At 49.2% G+C, this 20395-nt stretch overlaps 1 protein-coding gene across 1 annotated transcript; it reads left to right on the forward strand.

The window, feature by feature from the left end:
- Nucleotides 1-5131: 5131 nt before the first annotated feature.
- LOC136550476 (uncharacterized) lies at nucleotides 5132-20220 on the forward strand. Its single transcript, XM_066542054.1, has 6 exons — nucleotides 5132-5485; nucleotides 5764-5853; nucleotides 5955-6191; nucleotides 6340-6442; nucleotides 7655-7884; nucleotides 19548-20220. Exons 1-6 carry the CDS (start codon nucleotides 5160-5162, stop codon nucleotides 19756-19758), a joined length of 1197 nt encoding a protein of 398 aa, XP_066398151.1. The 5' UTR covers nucleotides 5132-5159; the 3' UTR covers nucleotides 19759-20220.
- The last annotated feature ends 175 nt before the right edge of the window (nucleotides 20221-20395 follow it).

Raw genomic sequence — 20395 nt, forward strand, 5'->3', positions numbered from 1 at the left:
TTGGCTTCTGATGCATCAGATTAGCTTTTGTTCTCGAATCGTTTACACGCTTGAGCAGAAATCATTTGAACTGCTTTATTTTGCATATTTCTGTATTCTTTTATTTTCAATGCATATTCTGTATTATCTGTTCCTTATTACTGCCCCATCCGTGTAATAGCAAGTAAAATATTTCTTGATGAATTGCAATTTCCTAAACATTTTGAGTGAAGCGCATTGGCGGTTACTTTGCTCTGGCTTCAGCAAAAATCACACAGCCATGGGATTTGAGCTAAGGAATTGATTGGTGATAGCTCATATTTGTATGGAATTCGTGCGAGTTGATTTAGCGGGGAACATTGAGAAAAACTTTTTTGAAAAAAAAAATATTTTCAAGCTAAATGATTACAATGGGAAAAAACTAAGTACCTACGCTATTTGCGCGAGTTATCTTGCTAGTTATATATTGTACATGCTCACTTCGCTATTTGGTAAATAAACCACGCACAATGGCACGATCCATACACAATGTGTGTAAATAAACGACGTCTATCTGGCCCAACCGACCTGATCAGACATTCAAGCTAGTAGCTGCACACAAAGCACCGCCATGGTCCATATGGAATAACCTATGATTGTCGAGGTCTAATTTCTGTGTCAAAGTCTTGAGCATCAGGTGCAAACAAACATATCCTAGCAACAGCCGTAGAAAATAAAGCACCTTCCGACTCCCAGCTACCTTGAGGGTTGAGGCCGGCCAATTGGACGCCAACAACGTTGAAACGAAGAGGATTAAACAAGTCAGCCACTGAGCTGTTCCTCCCATGTTCTTGCTGAATTTCCCTAAACAACTCGACCACACCCATTTTAGGGTAAAGTATAATTTACACCCTCCAACTATCGTCAAAGTATAGATTTCAACCTCGAACTTCAAAACCGGATAACTTTGGCCCTCCAACTCTTGAAAAAGTTCAACTTTCAACCTTCTGGGCGGTTTTACGTATAAACAGTACTTTTGATATTTTTAGGATTCGCCAAAATTTTATATTATTTTTTTAAGCATCTTAACGTCCTCAAATGAAAAAACTCAAAACTACAAAGTTGTAGATCTCATTGAGAGCTACAACTTTGGTATAAAAAGTATTTTCATTTAACTCCATACAAATAATATATTAGTGCTCTAATGCGGCAAGCGCTAGTTGGCGATTATTACGGTGCTGAAATTTTATATTATTTTTTTCGAGCATCTTACTTCCCTCAAATAAAAAAACTCAAAACTACAAAGTTGTAGATCTCATCGAGGTCTACAATTTACATATAAAAATTATCTTCATCCGCCATCGTATTTTTTGAAACAATTTTGTCGCGTGATGAGACTCTAATTTCAAAAAATAGAAAACCCTTCAATACGATGGCGGATGAAGATATTTTTTATATGTAAATTGTAGACCTCGATGAGATCTACAACTTTGTAGTTTTGAGTTTTTTCATTTGAGGACAGTAAGATGCTCGAAAAAATAATATAAAATTTCAGCATCATAATAATCGTCAACTAGCGCTTGCCGCATTAGAGCACTAATATATTATTTGTATGGAGTTAAATGAAAATACTTTTTATACCAAAGTTGTAGCTCTCAATGAGATCTACAACTTTGTTGTTTTGAGTTTTTTCATTTGAGGACGTTAAGATGCTTAAAAAAATAATATAAAATTTTGGCGAATCCTAAAAATATCAAAAGTACTGTTTATACGTAAAACCGCCCAGAAGGTTAAAAGTTGAACTTTTTCAAGAGTTGGAGGGCCAAAGTTATCCGGTTTTGAAGTTCGAGGTTGAAATCTATACTTTGGCGATAATTGGAGGGTATAAATTATACTTTACCCCCCATTTTATATGTCATTCTTCCAACCACAGGATGTTCCAGCAGCAGAGCTCATCCTGAAATGTACTATAAATAGGGAATTAAATTGGGTGGACCCTAGGTCCAAACATCTTCTGTGCGCCCCCATGGTGGATGAACGACACGAAGTTGTGTTTTCCATTAATTGATCTCGGGTTTAAAAACGCAGTGAAACTTCGCCTTGGCAAGGAGGACATTCGTTCGATGAAGCCTATTCCCGAACAGACGCGTCTCTTCTCTCTTGCCGGCAATGTCATTGGATTGAAATGGCACCGGGTTTTCTCAATCTACTTGATTACAACTCCCCTAAATAACCTTAATCTTGTTTTTTGAAACCCCTTTATTAGTTAGCTAGATAAGGGAATTGAGTTTTCTTAATCGGGTGGAATTATTGCTCTAAACATCCCTCGTTTCTCAAGATGTAAGAATTTATTGTCAATGAATCATATGTGCAGCAATGGTTACACTATCAATATAGATATGTTAAACGTTTTTAATAGAATGATTTAATAGTTAAGATATATAGATATATCTAACACTACAAACATGCAGAAACATATATGCTTAATTGTTATTTAAACATTTTTAATAGAATGATTTAATAATTTAGATGTAGATTTGAGGAGAATAAATTTATTTTTTAATGATGACTGAAGTGGCAGTTTAGATGCAAATTTAAGGAGTTGTGTAGATTATCTATCATATTAGCATGTGGGTAATTGTTGCAAATTTAGGTGGCACATGTGCATAATTTGAATATAGTATTATGGGTTTACGTTGTTTGAAACTAAAATAGAAAGATACAATGATCATTATTATCAATGTTGATTATAGTCTATTGAATTGATGACTAGATATTTTTATTTGTGTTAGATTTTTTAGGATTTATCTTTTCTTGTCTAGACGGCCTCACGAGGATTAACGTGGAGGCACCACAAAAGACATATAGTTATGTATTTAATTGAAACATAAGACTAAGTTATTATATAAACTATTGTCGTGTCCTTTCATGTGAATTTGGTTTTATATGCAATCAGTCCATAAACTACTCGATGTGTATGCATGACAAGCTCGCTAGAAGAGCAACCACAATTAATCAGGCTTTACTTATGAGAAGTTGGTCACAAGTAGAAATAGCATGGTCAACGGTGATGGGTAGAGTGATAGTAGCTCTCTGGCGTTGGTGACGATTCTAGAACTAGAAGGATTTAGGTGCCAATGGATGTTGGCGACTACTGGAGGCAACAATGGATTTGTTGAATTAGCAATGTTATGTTATGTTAAAAATCACTAATGCTCCACCATGAGCGTCGGTTCCACGTCGGTCAGTCCGGACGTGGCTAGCTGGGCTGCGGACCAGCCTACATGCCTGTTCCCCCAATCAGCATACATGGTTTCTCTAAAAAATAAAAAAAGAGCGACATCTTATCTTTCCCATTCGCATCGGCTCCACCACATCGTCCGCCTTTTGGTCGCGTATGCACAAGCTCTGCTAGCGCTCGCGTCCGCATATGTGCGAGCGTCGACCGCCACCGCTAGCCGCGTACGCACGAGCTCCACCGGCTGCGATGCGCCGCCCGCCCGTGGTGAGGGAGAACGCTGTCGCCTCCCCCATGGGGGCCGGACGCTTGGTCGGCGGCCAAGAAGACCTCCGCCTTCGCCTGCCAAGCTCATTGTGGCCAGGTGTGGAGCTCGCCCGCGTGTAGCTCACGGCAGCCTGGGCGGGAGCCCGTCCACGCCCATCTCGCGCCCCCCTCCTAGTTCGCCGTGGCCGGGGTGGAAGTCGCCAGCGTGCAGCCCGCGACGGCCGGGATAAAACTCCACATGCCGACACGGATCCATTCTCCCAAGCAACAAGGAGATGTTGCGCTGAAACTGCATGTTGAAATAGTATATTTCAAGTGTTTCAAATGTTTTAGAGGTATATTCCAAGTGTTTTATATTGGGATGTTGCACATGTTGTAATGGTGTTTTCAAGTGTTTGTCCCAAATATTTTATCTGTTTCAGACTATGTTGCAAGTGTTTCATCTAGATGCTGCAAAAGTAAATCTGGATGTTGTATATACATGCATGTTACAAGCGTATGTTTCAAGTGTTCCAGGTGTTTTATACGTATGTTGCAGGTGTTTTATCTGAATATTGCACATGTTTTGCAATGGCCACAAGCGTGTTTTCCTGGTGTTTCAGATGTATGTTTCAAGTGTTTCAATTGTTTCGGGCGTATGTTGCAAGTGTTTCATCAAGATATTGTAAAAGTGATCTTGGTGTTGCACATGTTGTAGTGGGACCCATCTGCAGCAGCCACCTACTACAGCTACTGGGCCCGCCTGCATGTGTGTGGGTGTGGAGGGGGCGCCATGGTGCGGGCATGGGACACGAATTGCGCGCGGGCCACGGTCCTGGCGTGGGACACGAAGCGGCGTGCGCCACGGTGCAGGCGTGGGACACGATGTGGGCGCGGGACACGGAGCGCGCGCGGTCGTCCGGGCGCTAGACGTATCTAAAATAATATTTATCGCTTTTGTCACTATAACTCAAACTCTCAAACAAAAACATATCCAAGAATTATAATCTTCTCACGATAATAAATAAACATTGATATTAAAATGTACAATCAAATAATAAGACAAACTATTCGAAAAAACTGAAAAACAAGCATAAATATTGTTATAATTAAAAAAATAGATACCCGTGTGTTTGCGCAATTTTTTTTAAGTTGTGTTTGCACAAATTTGATACTTTTTTTTGAACTGGGAACTTGCATTACTCATATGCTGAAGCATCAGCAACAAGAAGACCGAGAATGTTACATGGGATAGAGCTAGAGATTACCTCTTCCCCTACAACACACTCATAATTAATCCAGCTCTGCAATCGCACAAGCGACACTATTACAATCTCTCCCCTTCAGATTCGAACGGTAAAAAAGTAGAGAAAATCAAGGTCTTCGGTTCGCCCACCAAACCACCTTCTGCCATTGCATCAAACTCATTTGAACAAAGAGCCTGCTTCACCATCAGTTCATCGGTTTAGCGTGACAGCTTGTAGTTTTTTTTTTTGAGCAAATGACAGCTTGTAGTTTTTTTTTTTTTGAGCAAATGACAGCTTGTAGCTGAAATAACCTGCTGCACACGGGCTGCTGAAAGCGCCATGGGTCCAAATTGCCCAAATTACTATTGGGCTGATACAGGGCCCAATACGGCCCATACATTGGATCCCTTCCTCGCCCTCTTCGTCGTATCCACTCGCGAAAATAGCCAGAGCACATTCCCACACCTCCCATGGCGATCCATCCCCGGATCACCGGCGGCCGCAGGCAGCCGCTGCCGCTACCCCTGAAGAGGGCCCTCCTGGCCGCTATCACTGTCGCGGCTGCTCTCTCCATCCTGTGCATCCTGTCCTCCACCGACACGCTGACCTTCACGGACACGCTGTCCTTCCTGGGGTTCCGGCCCCGTGACGTCGACAAGAGGGACGGCAACCGGAGGTACCTTTACTGGGGAAGCCGCGTCGACTGCCCCGGCAAGCACTGCGGCTCCTGCGCGGGCCTCGGGCACCAGGAGTCCAGCCTCCGCTGCGCCCTCGAGGAGGCCCTCTTCCTCGACAGGTAATTTGGTGTCGTCGCTTCGCCCCTCCTTCTCTTCTCCCGCGTTGATTGAGGTCGCTAGGTGGCCCTTGGCGTCCAGAAATGGGCGCCCGGTGGTTAAAGATGGTCATGTCGATTGAATTCCAAATTGCATCGATCTTCTAGTAGGCAGTTAGAAGATAGGAAGCACCAAAGCAGATTGAATGAAAACAGGGGCTCTGTTGCATTTCAAGTTCTCAATTTCACCAATTCGTGTGCAAAGTGGAATTATGCTAATGTGCAATGGCCCCATTCTGCAGGGTGCTTGTCATGCCTGCAAAGATGTGCCTGAATTCAGTGCACAATACAAAGGGGTTCCTTCAATCAAGCAATGCAACTTCACAACAAAGGTGTTGCTTCTTAAGTACCTGACCTACATGTGCACACTGTTTTTTTTTTTTTGGCCAAGTTGAAAGGATCCTGATAATACGTAAACTCCATGTCTTTGCAGGTGGGAAACAGGTTCTTGTGCAATGGAATCTTTATATGATATCGACCTCATATCAAGAACTGTACCTGTTATTTTGGATAATCCACGCTCATGGTACGAGATAATATCAAGAAGTACAAAACTCGGTGAGGATGGCTTGGTGGTGCATGTGCAAGGGGTTAGCAGAGCTGAACTCAAACAAAATTCAAATTACTCTGGTGCTCTCCTCATAAACCGCACAGCAAGTCCTCTTGCTTGGTAAGGAATAAGGATACTTGTTCCCTGCGAGTCTATACCATGCCACCTGCACTCAAAGAAATCATTTGATTTTATAGTAACGGTTAATCATGTCTATCGTGTAATGCATAAAATTCAGGTATAGACTTTAATCATCATTACAGTTCAGGTTTATGGAGTGCAAGGACCGGACCAAGCGTAGCTCTGTGATGTTGCCATACATTTTTCTGCCAACAATGGCAACAAGGAAACTGAGGGATGCAGCAAACAAGGTATATTGTTAAGAGATTGACTTGTTAGACATAATCTGCTGCTCCCCATTCTCTCTTTGGTAGGAGACTGGTCGGCTCGGCCGACCACTCTCTGTTGGGAGTTGGGGACTGATCGGCTCTGCCGATCAGTTCCTGTAGTAGTAGCAGTATTGCAATAGGCCACCTCTAGTACATTAGTTGGTAGCTATTACATCAATCATATCTTGGTAGTGGGCTGAGGTAAGCTTTGTACTGCTAGGAGTAGTTGGTATACTTTGTACCTTAGGAGTAGATAGTTGGTGTACCCTGTACTTTAGGAATAGGTAGTTGTTTTACTCTTGTACTCAGGAGTAGGTAGTTGGTCAACAACTATGTACCTGATAGAGGTACAGCTAGAGTTGTATATATTCCATCCAAAGGGCAATGGAATGCTTAGTTTTGTTGCTACAAACCAAAGGGCAGGGCTTCGGCCAACGCTGGCGCTTGTGTTGAGTGTGTGTGCGCTGTTCTCAATCTCTTCTTCTACCTCTAGCCATAGTGAGTGAGTGTGTGTACCGGTAAGCTAGTTGTTTACCTGTGCAGGGCAGCCAGGGATCAACATGACTTACCATTTAGTTTTACAAATATTTGAAATGAAAGTGACCACCAACCCACGGGCAAGTAACCATTTTCCCTGCGCTGTATTGCTTGTCTCAAAATCTTATTCTTGACATTTGTTATGTTAACCTATCATTAGCTCCCGTGTGGAAATTTATCTCTTCTAGTGCCTGATGGAGAAAGTACTACCATCAGTAATTGAATGTACCCAATTACTAGAGTAGCATTTTGTCAGATTCCCACTTAGAAGCACTCATGTTTCCACATCCTGTTATGAACGTCTCTCTACTATTCTATACACTGTTGTAGTATTTATATCATTTGAATGTAGCATGTTATGAGTCATGTGCAGCAGCTGGCCCCTGCCAGTCTGCCTGTTTAAACTTGCTGGCAAGCAGCGAATGATTACTTCATTCAGTATATTCTCATCTCGCATGCTTTCATGACATGCCATGTATGCCACATTTATTCTTAGAATAGGGCGCGGCATGCTATTACATCTTGTGCATACAGGTCTGTGCATGGATGTTCAGGGACAACTTAATATCTCCTGTGTATTCAATATTCGTTTAGTAATATTGACTTATTAAATACAGCATGCTATTCTCTGCTTATAAATTTGTGTGCTCTCTTCAGATGAAAGAGATACTTGGTGACTATGATGCTATTCATGTGAGACGAGGTGACCTACTAAAGAATAGGAAAGATAGATTTGGTGTTGAGCGAAGTCTTCATCCTCATCTTGACAGAGATACTCGCCCTGAGTTTATCAAGAAAAGAATTGCAAAGTGGATTCGACCAGGTCGCACTCTTTTCATTGCCTCAAATGAAAGGACCCCAGGCTTCTTTTCATCTCTATCAGACAAGTAAGACTGACACCGTGTACCTACTCTTTTTGCACCTGGCTTCTTTTCATTTCTGTCAGACAAGTAATACTTGTTGGCCCCTGGATCTTCCACACGGGTGAGCCGACCGCTCACCAGCGTTGCCGACCACAGACTATGGCTAGAGATAGAAGAAGGGAGGGAGAACAGAGCATGCACACACACAGCACAAGCATCAGCGTTGGCCGGAGCTCTACAGAGGAGATGGCAAAACTGAACTCGCTCTCTTTACTGAGTTGCAGTGGAAAACTATATATACAACTCTACCCATCTAATCCTAGTGCACAGACATATCAGGCTGCCATGCTGCTACAGTGACTAAATGTGATAGCAGGGCTGACTTTGGCTTCTGCCCCTGCTGTGTGTTGGAGGTAACACAGACTTGATTAGCCTGAACAGCCTTAAACCCCAGGCCGTCTCCTTGATTATATATAGAGGTAGACATTGCATTGATTACAAACAGCTCACTAGAGCATAGCTAATCAGATAGGTGCCTTGGCAGCCGTACACACCTCTTGGGCTGCCCAAGGTCTTTAATGACTATAATTAACTAGCATAGTTATCTAGGAAGTGCTTAGGAAGCAGGGCTTATTAACTACATTTCTCCCCCTAAGACCTGCTTCAACTAATCTTGATCTCCTTGATCCCAATCCTGCTCCTCATCTCTTCCAGCTTGGTTTTGCCCAAGGCTTTAGTTAGTATATCAGCGAGCTGATCTGCAGTGGGAATGAACTCTGTCTTGATGCTACCTTCTTCCACACAATCTCTGATGAAATGATGCTTGATTCTAATATGCTTGCTCCTGTCATGGAAAACAGGATTCTTTGCCAAAGCCAGAGCAGACTTATTGTCTACTCTGAGTTCCACCACCTCAACTTTTCTTCCCAACAAATCTGCAAACAGTCTTGACAACCACAAAGCTTGGGTTGCAGCTGTTGTCATCGCCACATATTCAGCCTCACAGCTAGACAGAGCAACAACTCTCTGTTTGACAGACTGCCAGCTGACCAGGCTGGTTCCAAGGAAGAACAAACATCCAGTTGTGCTTTTGCTTGAATCAACATCTCCAGCCAAATCTGAATCACTGTAACCCACAAACCTTGCTTTGCCTGTTGTTCTGGTGTAGCAGAGCCCATGATCTAGAGTACCAGCCAGGTATCTCAAGATCCTCTTCACAGCCTGAAGATGTACAGTTGTTGGCTTCTCCAGAAATCTGCTAACATACCCTACAGCAAAAGCCAAATCTGGTCTTGTGTGCACTAGGTATCTCAAGCTGCCAACCAGTCTTCTGTACTGAGTTGGATTTACTTCCTTTGCTGTGCTTTCCTTGCTCAATTTCAACCTTTCTTCCATGAGTGTGGTGGCTGGATTACAACCTGCCATACCACCAAGCTCAAGTATCTTCTTAGCATAATGGGTTTGCTTCAGAGTGATGCTCCCCTCTGATTGTCTCACCTCAACTCCCAGATAGAGAGACAGAAGACCCAAATCACTCATTTCAAAGGTTTGCTTCATCTTTACCTTGAAAGCTTCAATCTTCTGCTGGTTGACTCCTGTGATGATCAAATCATCAACATAGACTCCAATTACTAGTAGGGAGTCACCTGATCCCTTCCTGTACATAGCAGCTTCATACACATTCTGCTCAAAACCCATCTGCTTGAGAGTCAAGTCAAGCTTGGCATTCTATGCCCGAGGAGCCTGTCTTAGACCATACAGAGCCTTGTGCAGCCTATACACTTTCTTCTCCTCTCCTGGTACTACAAAACCTGGAGGCTGTGTAACATAAACCTCCTCCTGGAGTTCTCCATTCAAAAATGCAGACTTCACATCCATGTGATGTACTGCCCATCCCTCTTGTGCTGCTAGGGCAAGCAAAACACGCACTGATTCTAGCCTTGCAACCGGTGCAAAAGCATCTTCATAATCAACTCCTTCCTGCTGCACAAAACCACGGGCCACAAGTCTTGCCTTGTGCCTAATTACAGCTCCATGTTCATCCTTCTTCAGCTTAAACACCCATTTCAGTGAAATTGGACGGTGACCAGGACGGGGAGAAACAAGTTCCCAAGTCCCATTCCGCTCTACTGATCTCAGCTCCTCCTTCATCGCTGCTTGCCAATCTGGATCATCTTTGGCTTCTTCATAGCTTGTAGGCTCATCAGAATGGGTGAGATTCAGTTCTGCAAACAGCCGCTGCGCCGGCGGAGGGGTTGGCTGATCACCAATAATGTCATGAATCTTCCGATAGCAGAGTTCTTCATCGTCGTGGTAGGCATCCACCCTTTCATCATCATCCTCCAGGGGGGTCACATGCTCAACCTGAGGACTTACTGGAGCTGGTGTAGGTGTTCTGGGCGACGCAGGCGCCTCTGCCTCCGCTGCAGGCTCTCCTGCATTCACCGGAGAGAAACCAGGCGATGCAGGATGTGGCGGAGGAGATAGTGAAGGCGACGCTGAACTTCCTGCTTCAGGGAGTTCCTCCGCCCATGGGAATTCAACAGTAAACTCACTGCCCGCTGCGTCTGATGTGCCTGCTGCCAGTGATGCCCAGTCCCAGCCGCGGCCTTCATCGAACACCACATCGCGGCTGACACGCACGCGCTGGGACACTGGATCATAGATACGGTATGCCTTGGCCCCTTCCGCATAACCGATAAACACGCCAGTCTCGCCGCGGTCATCGAGCTTACTAAGCTGAGTAAGCCGCCGGGTATAGGCCACACAGCCAAAGACCTTGAGATGGCCGACTGTTGGTGCCCGGCCGTGCCACGCCTCATAAGGAGTGGCATTCTTCAGCGCCTTCGTCGGGGATCGATTCAAAATGTGCACAGCCGTCATCACAGCCTCCCCCCAAAACCGAGAGGGCATCCGGCGTTGCTTGAGCAAAGCTCGTGCCATGGCCACCACTGTTTGGTTCCTGCGCTCAACAACACCGTTCTGTTGCGGTGAATAAGGGGCACTGAAATGCCGTTTAATACCTTCATCAGCGCAGTATGCAACAAACTCCGCGACGGTGAATTCGCCGCCATTGTCGGTGCGCAGGACCTTCAACTTGCGCCCGCTTTCCACCTCTGCTGCCACCTTGACCTTCTTAATTGCTTCTGCTGCTGCGTCCTTGGATGGCAGCAGCACAGCCCACATAAAACGGGTAGCGTCATCGACGAGCAGCAAGATATAGCGGTTGCCCGCCGGTGTCGCTGGCGTGACCGGACCGCACAGGTCACCGTGCACCAGCTCAAGCTGATTCTGGGCACGGTATGCTGCTGCAGCCGGAAAGGAACGCCGCCTCTGCTTGGTGGTAACGCAGGTGTCACACACCTGCTCAACATGGTCGACCCGCGCCATCTCCTCCTTGCTGAGTCGCCGGAGTGCGTCGAAGTGTAGATGGCCGAAACGCTCGTGCCACTGCCACGCCTCATCATCCTTGCGCGCCGCGAGACAGAGAGGTTGTGCAGCCTCAAGATGTAGAATATACAATCTATTCTTCCCTCTGTGTACCTTGGCGAGCAGACGGCGGCTCTTGTCCCAAATGCGAAGCACGCCATCGTCAATCTCAACCTTGGACCCTCCTTCATCAAGCTGACCCAGACTTAGGATAGAGTTCTTCAGCGCCGGAATGAAGTAGACGCCATGAAGGACCCTCTGCTCACCGGTCTTGGCTTGGAAAACAATAGACCCGACGCCCTTGATCTCTACCTTCGACGCGTCCCCGAACCTGACCGTTCCTCGAACGCCAGTGTTCAGATCAGCAAAGAACTCTTGGCGCCCGGTCATGTGATGCGTCGTGCCGGAGTCCAGGTACCAGCCGCTGTCCACCTCTTCTTCGTGCACGCCGAGATAGGCGCGAGCACGTGGCTGGAAAAGTTCAACGTGCTGCGCCGTGTAGCTGTGCGCCGGCGTGCTCTGTTCCAGGCTGATGAAGCCATGTGCCAGAAACAGAGCGCCATCTTCATCGCACTCGGCGTACTGGGCGCGCGCCTCATGCCTTCCTTGGTTCCCGTCACGCTGCCCAGCCTGATTTCCGCCGCCACGGCCTCCACCACGGCTGCCACCGCCGCGGCCAGCACGGTTTCCACCTCTACCGCCGCGCTCTGCACCTTCACGGCGCGGCTGGGGACACTCTTGGGGCCGACGCGGCCAGTAACATTGCCATCTCCTCGTCCGCCACCACGTCCACCGCCTCTGCCTCGTCCTCGTCCACCACCGCGGCTACGTCCATCACCACCGCGCTGGTTCCTGAAACCAGAACCACCGGCATCATCTCCCTTCTTCTCCTTCCTCCAGCGCGCTCTCCACTGCTCCTCGGTGTACAGCAGCTTGCCGTTGATGCCCACCGGCTCGGTCAGCGCTTGTTCCTCGCGATTATCCACCGCCTTGAGCCTTCCAGTCACCTCCTCAAGAGTGAGCGCCTCAAAGTCGAGGAACTGCTCAATGGCGACAACAATCTGCGCGTACTTGGCTAGCACCGTGCGCAGAAACTTCTCCACCACACGCTCCTCAGTGATGTCCTTGTCACCATGAATGACAAGCTGCTGGTGCAGAGTTGACAGACGCAGGGCGAAATCCTCCACTTGCTCGCCGGGGTTGACACCGATGTTCTCCCAATCGCGGCGTAGGCGCTGCAGCGTTGCTCGACGGACCCGGTCTACGCCGACGCGAGTCGCAGCGATGGCGTCCCACGCCTCCTTCGCCGTAGCCTTGTCGAGGAGTGGGATGCCCATCTCCTTGGGCACGGCCCCGACAATCACCTCCAGTGCACGCCTGTCATCGCGAAACTGGACAGGGCCGCCCTCAATGGCGTCCCAGAGATCGCGCGCCTGCATCCTCAACTTCATGATCTGACTCCACTCGTAGTAGTTCGACTTGTCCAGCATCGGCCACGATGTGCTGCTACCGGAGTCGCGGTACACCACTCTGCCGTGCGGTGATTCGTAGCGACCGCCGCCGCGGCCGCGCCTCCGGTCCCGCAGTGGTGACTGCGAGCGCCTCCTGTCTCGCGACGGAGTCCGCAGCCCCCGATCCTCCTCTTCCTCCTCCTCTGTATCCTCTTCTTCTCCCTTCTCAGCAGCAATTTCGGCCCGCAGCTCCTACGCCGTCCTTGCTGCCGCCTCTGCAGCAGCCGCCGCCTGCTTTGCTGCCTGGACTGCCAGCGCTGCTGCTTCGTCTGCAGCCTTCAAGTGCGCGGCACGGCCGGAGGAGTCGCCCAGCTCTCCATCGCCGGTTCCCTTGGCCTTGAGCCTGGCAGCGCGCTCAGCAGAGGTCGACATGGGGTGGAGAAGGTGAGGAGTTGGCCTCGTGGCTCTCTGGTGTCTAACCTAGCTCTGGTACCAAATGTTGGAGGTAACACAGACTTGATTAGCCTGAACAGCCTTAAACCCCAGGCCGTCTCCTTGATTATATATAGAGGTAGACATTGTATTGATTACAAACAGCTCACTAGAGCATAGCTAATCAGATAGGTGCCTTGGCAGCCGTACACACCTCTTGGGCTGCCCAAGGTCTTTAATGACTATAATTAACTAGCATAGTTATCTAGGAAGTGCTTAGGAAGCAGGGCTTATTAACTACACTGTGGCTACAGTGCGACAGGTGAGTCTTTCGGCGCCTGTCCCTGCAGCGGCTACAGTACAGCAGCAGGGAACCCCTTTTGGCGTCTGCCCCTGCCGTACAGAGGAGAGCAGCAGATTATTTAACAATTCTTCCCCTAATCCTGCTACTAACCCTAGAACCTCCACCATGCCGATCATCTTCTTCAGCTCTGTGAACCGAAGACTGCCGAGCGGCTTGTTGAGGATGTCCGCGAGTTGCCGACCAATTTCGACGAACTCGATGACGATCTGCCCTATATCGACACAGTCCCTGAGGAAGTGGAACTTGACGTCGATGTGCTTGCTCCGGTCGTGAAGAACCGGATTCTTCGCGAGGGCGATGGCGGGTTGGTTGTCCACCATCAGTGTTGGTGGGTGAACTTCCACACCGGTCAGCTCGCTCAGCAGCCGGCGCAGCCACACAGGTTGGCACACCGCTGTGGCCGCCGCCACGTACTCTGCCACGCACGTGGACAGCGTCACCACCTTTTGTTTCAGCGACAGCCATGAGATTGGAGCCGACCCGAGGAAGACGAGCACGCCAGAGGTGCTCCGCCGTCCGTCGATGTCTCCCGCCATGTCTGCATCGCTGAACACAGTGAGCTGCAGCCCACTTCCGCCGGTCTTGGGGAAGACGATCCCCTGATCCACCGTTCCCTTGACGTAGCGCAGCAGTTGCTTCACCGTAGCCCAGTGATCCTCTCGGGGATCCTCCATGAAGCGGCTGACGTAGCCCACGGCGAACGCAATGTCCGGCCTCGTGGGGACTAGATAGCGCAGACCGCTGACGATGCTCCAGTAGAGTGTTGCATCTACCTTCGTCGCGGTACTGGCCTTCGTCAGCTTTAGCCGTTCCTCCATCGGAGTCACGTACTGCTTGCACTCAGCCATGCCGCTCCGCTCCAACGGCTTCGAGGCGTACGCGCTCTGACCGAGCGTGAGCGTCTTATGCCGAGGTCACCTCGATGCCGAGGTAGTAGGAGAGCGCCCCGAGATCGCTCATTCGAAAATGAGCCTCCATCTCGCGCTTGAAGCTGTTGATGTCCTCCGCACGCGCGCCGGTGACGATCAAGTCGTCCACATACACGCCGACGACGAGCTCCTTCCCCCGTTGCCGCGTGTAGAGTGCGTGCTCGGTTGCGCACCGCGCGAACCCAAGCTCGCCCAGCTTGGCGTTCCACGCTCGCGGGGCTTGTTGCAACCCGTCGTGTGCCTTGCGCAGTCGGAGCACCCTGTGCTCCGCTCCCTTGACGGCGAAACCCGGAGGTTGCCTGACGAAGACCGTCTCCGCCAGCTCGCTGTCGAGGAAGGCCGATTTTACGTCCAGGTGATGGACGCGCCAGTCCTTCGCTGCTGCCAAAGCCAGCAGCAGTCGGATAGACTCTATGCGCGCTACCGGCGCAAAGACTTCTTCGAAGTCGATGCCCTCGCGCTGGACAAAGCCTCGGGCGACGAGGCGCGCCTTGTGCTTGACAATGGCGCCGCGCTCGTCCTGTTTGACCTTGTACACCCACTTCAGGGCGATCGGATGGCATCCTGGAGGTGGATCGACGAGCTCCCAAGTCTCGTTTTCTTCAATCGCCTTCATCTCCTCCAGCATCGCCCGTCGTCAATTTACATCGAGCTCGGCCAGCTCGAACGTGGGTGATTCCTCTACACTGACGAGAAGCAGCTCTGGGTCATTGAGCAGCCGACCCGCCAGGGCTGAAGACCCCGTGCCGTCGTCGATGTCGTCCAGCCTGTGGAACCGCACCTCCTCACCGTCGTGAAAGGCATCTATGAACTCGGTGATGTCGCTCGGAGGTGAGGCGAACTCGATCGGCGTCGATGGAGTCCCCTGTTCCACCGGAGAGGTCGGCACAACACCTGGAGTGCTCGGCATTGCTCCTGGGCCGCTCGTCACCACTCCTGAAGTGGTCGGCACCCCTCCCAGAGTGCTCGGCACCAGTCTTGGAGTGGTCGGCACCACTGCAAGACCTCTCGGCTCCGCTACGGGAGCATTCGGCACTCGTCCTGGAGTGGTCGGTACCACTGCAGGACCGCTCGGCACCACTCCCGGAGTGCTCGGCGCCGCACCAGGAGTGCTCGGCTCTGTTGTTGGAGTGATCAGCACCTCCTCTCCAGCGTCTCCACCACCGTGGATGACCAAGTGCTCGACGACGAAGGTGCCGGTGAAGCCACCAGCTTCCCCCGTGCCCGGATTGTCCCAGTCCCAAGTCGCCTTCTCGTTGAACACGACGTCGCGCGAGACAACCACCTTGCCTCCGCGTGGGTCGTAGAGCCGGTACGTCTTGGTACCTTCCGCGTAGCCCAGGAGCACCATCGGTGTGCTCCTGTCCTCCAGCTTTGTGAGGACCGGCTTCGTTTTCCTGACGTGGCCGATGCAGCCGAATGTCCGGAGGAAGGACACGCTCGGCTTGCGCCCATACCAAGCTTCGAACGGCGTCTTGCCCTTCAGGGCCTTGGTGGGCGCGCGGTTGAGGATGAACACCGCCGTGGTCACCGCCTCACCCCAGAACCTTGCCGGCATGCTCTTGGCCTTTATCATGGATCGAGCCATGCCGACAACTGTCTGGTTTCGCCGCTCCACCACGCCATTCTGCTGCGGCGAGTACGACGCGGTGTGGTGTGGCACCACACCCTGATCCGCGCAGTACGCAGCGAACTCCACCGAAGTGAATTCGCCGCCCCAATTAGTCTGCAGCACGCACAGCTTCTTGCCGCTCTCCGCCTCCTGCGCGCCTTGAACTTGATCGCCTCCGCCACCTTGTCCTTGCTCGTCAGGAGTTGCAGTCACATGTAGCGACTGCAATCATCCACGAGCAAGAGGAAGTACCGTCGATCATCGTTTGTGGCTGGCGTGATTGGCCCACAGAGATCGCCGTGGACTAGCTCGAGAGCGTCCGCCGCGCGATACTTGGCCGCCTTTGGGAACGGCAGCCTCCTCTGCTTTCCGGCCAGGCAGCTGTCACACAGCTCGTCTGCGTGCGACGTCGCCATCAGGAGAGTGGCATCATCATCCTCATCAGCCTGCGCTAAATGAGCCTCAGCCTTCTTCTACTGCTTGCGATTTGGGCACTCCTTTGCCCAATGGCTTGTCTTCCTACAACGCCGGCAGGCGTTGGGGTCGACCTTCTTCTCCGAAGAAGCCTTGCCGCGGCGCTTGCCATCGCCACCGCGGCTGGAGGAGGCTTCCCCGGAGTTGCTCCGGGCAGCCCACTCGTCCTCTGTTAGTAGCAGCTTGCCGCTGTCCGTCGTTGCTGTGACCTGCTCCATGCGCTCGTCCACCGCCCGTAGACGGCCTGTCACATCCTTAATGGTGAGGGTGGACAAGTCCAGCATAGTCTCTATGGAGAGAGCGATCTGGATATACTTCACCGGCACGGAGTGTAGGTACTTAGAGACCGCCTCTTCTTCGTCGATGGTGACACTGTGGCTCATCAGCTTGCTGATGAGCAACTGCAGGTGGAGAGAGAAGTCCTCCACCGATTCACCATCCTTGAACTTGAGGTTGGCGTACTCCTGCTTCAGCAGCTAGGCCGTTGCCTTCTTTGCGCGGTCGGAGCCGACGCGCATCGTTGCAATGGCCTCCCACGTCTCCTTAACAGAGTTCGTCCTCAACGGCTCCCTGTACTCCGCTGGCACAACAGCGATGATAGCCTCCAACGCTGACATGTCGTCTTCTTCGTTGTCGGTGCCCTTGTCAATAGCATTCCAGAGCCGTCGGGCTCTGAACTTGACCTTCATGGTCACCGCTCACTCGGCATAGTTGGTGCGAGTCAGCGTCGGTCAACTGGTGCCGCTGACCTCCTGCACCGTGCGCACGACGACCTCCTGTCGTGGCTGGACAGCCACAGCAGCACCGCTGCTGTCGCCCATCTCCAAACCGCCCATCATTGCCAGTGATTAGTCCGGCGACGGCGCTTGTACGGCTCCGATACCACTTGTTGGCCCCTGGATCTTCCAAACGGGTGAGCCGATTGCTCACCGACGTTGTCGACCACACACTATGGCTAGAGGTAGAAGAAGGGAAGGAGAACAGAGCGCACACACACAGCACAAGCACCAACGTTGACCAGAGCTCTGCATAGGAGATGGCAAAACTGAACTCACTCTCTTTACTGAGTTGAAGTGGAAAGCTATATATACAACTCTACTCATCTAATCATAGTGCACAGACATGTCAGGCTGCCATGCTGCTACAGTGACTAGATGTGACAGCAGGCTGACTTTGGCGTCTGCCCCTGCTGTGGCTACAGTGCGGTAGGTGAGCCTTTTGGCCCCTGCCCCTGCAGCGGCTACAGTACAGCAGCAGGAGAGTCTTTTCGGCGCCTGCTCATGCCGCGCCGTACAGAGGAGAGCAGCAGATTATTTAACAATACTGGCACCATGCATGTACCTACTCTTCTTGCACCTTTATCCCAGACATCAATCAAAATTTGTGAGATACCACACCTTGGATATATGTATTCCTGCTAAAAAACCATAGGGAGATGACGCCCCCTGGCTGTCTTAAGAGATGGAAATACCCACGGGCGGATCCATATAGGTCCGACCGGGTGCGGCCGCACCCACACCAAACTGCGAAATACGCTGTAGTATACAGATTTGTACCGTATTCGCACCCCTCATCCAAACGTCTGCACCCACCGCCCAACTCAGCCAATAGAGAAAGCCTACAACAGCCCAAAGATCAATTACACTTCGCACGGGAGACGGAATTGTTGGCCGACGCTTCTACTCACGCGTCGCCTCCCCTCCCGCGCGGCCGCACCCCTTCTCTCCCCTTCGCAGTTCCCCGCGCCCATTCTCTCACCTCGACGCGAAGTGGCCAAGTCCGGTGGCAGGCGGTGGGATAGCCGATGGCCGCAACACTGCTGCGTGCTGGCCAGGCGGCTAGCCGCCTGCACTCAGGGGCACAGGCACCAGGACTCCAGGATTGCAGTTTGCCCGCTACCCTGCTCTATTTTCCGTTCAATCTTGATCACAAGGCAGAGTAAGCAACTTCAAAGCTTCTTTACTTTTTTTTTCAATTTCCATCAATCGGAACATCCAAATTGATTTCAATTTTATAGTTCTTGCCTTCTTGGTAGTTTGCCCAGATTCTAGGGTCTGACTTTTTTTATTCTCTCTCAAATATCTGGTAATGGACAACCGAATCAACTAAAATATAAATGTCTTTTGTGGATTTTAGGAAAAGCATGAAAACATTTTCCAAAAGAAAGCACCATACAGGAAGATTGCAATATTAGAAATGGAAGATGCATATATTGATCCCAAAAATTCTAGGAAGACCGTCTAGCTTTGTAGATTTGAGAGATCCTAGCCACCAATTTTGCCTCTACATGGCATATGTGATTTTTATTTTTCAATGGATCATTCAATTGTCTCTTTGCTTAAAATTGAATGGTTTGAGGATTGACGATTGCATTTTGTCAATGCCACAACAATCTTTTGTATATATAATTGTGTTATTCACTAACTATATTTTGGTAAACGGTAACCACAATTGCTGCTATTTCATTGTTAGTATACACTATTATTATTGCTTGTGTTTAATTATTGATGCTAAAATATTGGCCGTAGCAGTATTAAGTTACACTATAATTGCTATGACGGAAGCCTAGATGGCCGCACCCCCCTCCATATTTCTCTAGCTCCACCCCTGGAAATACCAGACCCTTTGGACACAACTTGTGACTTGTGAGCATCCTGGTTTGAGCCTGGGAGAGCTGCCTCTCAACTAGATGCTGTACCAAACTATGCTTTGGTTCTCATATGTATTCCTGCTTGACCAATGCTTAATGATTTCTATTATTTCAGGAACTGTATTCCTGAATGATTACCTAAGTAATATATTTCGAATGTTTAAAATGTTCCATGAGTGATGGATGGTTTCATCTTTCTCAAGTAACTATCACCATGGACTGCTAATATAAAAGTAATATTTGCGTAGCAGTTAGCAGTGCAGCATTATATTTGCATGTGCTCTCTTGAGACAAGTTATGACAGTACATTGTTTGTGTCTCTTATGGTGGCATGTTGTGCATGCAGGTACAGGCTAGCATATTCATCTAACTTCAGCAGCATATTGAATCCGGTAATCGAGAACAACTATCAGCTGTTCATGGTGGAAAGGTTGATTATGCAAGGCGCGAGGACGTTTGTGAAGACAATGAAAGAGTTCGATAAAGATCTTGCTCTCTGTGATGATCCAAAGAAGAATACCAAAGACTGGCAGGAACCAGTTTATACAGATGACTGACGGCAGCTGTTTTGTGTTCCTAGATACAGCTTAGTTCCAACTGTATCACTGATCTTAAAGGTTTCACAAAGATGACCAAGTACTTACCATTTATGAGACGATATGATAGCTTGAGATGGATGCATTAACTATGGCATGACAGAAGGGGAACAGCGAAAGCGAATGTTGTCTGAAGTCTAAGCTTGAATTGATTGGCTTCAGATATGACTGCTCTTTTACACGCCATGTTCTTTTGTTCAGTTACGGTGTTCAATTGGTTTGTTTTTCTTCATTTGTTTTGAAAAAGATTACTGGGTGGTGGGAGACTGTTTGTTAACATCTGTGGACCAAACAGTTGTGTATGTATAGCATGTAACTGCCGTTGGAGCAAAGCTATCAACCGATGAGACACATAACTTCCTGCTCCTGTTGCTATATTGTACTTGTGTTAACAGCATCAGTTATACTAGCTCTGTCATTCCTAGAAAAAGAATGTTGAACATCTTGCGTTGATTCTTCTTTAAGAAAAAAAAAACACTTTATATGAGAATGCTTTATGGTAATCTTTTTGCTTTGTTGGGGCTTAGTGATGTAGAGAAGTTATTCAGCAATATAGAAATTCGTGTCAAAGACAATGTGCTATATATAGTGTGTATTA

This window comes from Miscanthus floridulus, chromosome 4, assembly GCF_019320115.1.
Source record: "Miscanthus floridulus cultivar M001 chromosome 4, ASM1932011v1, whole genome shotgun sequence".
NCBI classification, from domain to species: domain Eukaryota; kingdom Viridiplantae; phylum Streptophyta; class Magnoliopsida; order Poales; family Poaceae; genus Miscanthus; species Miscanthus floridulus.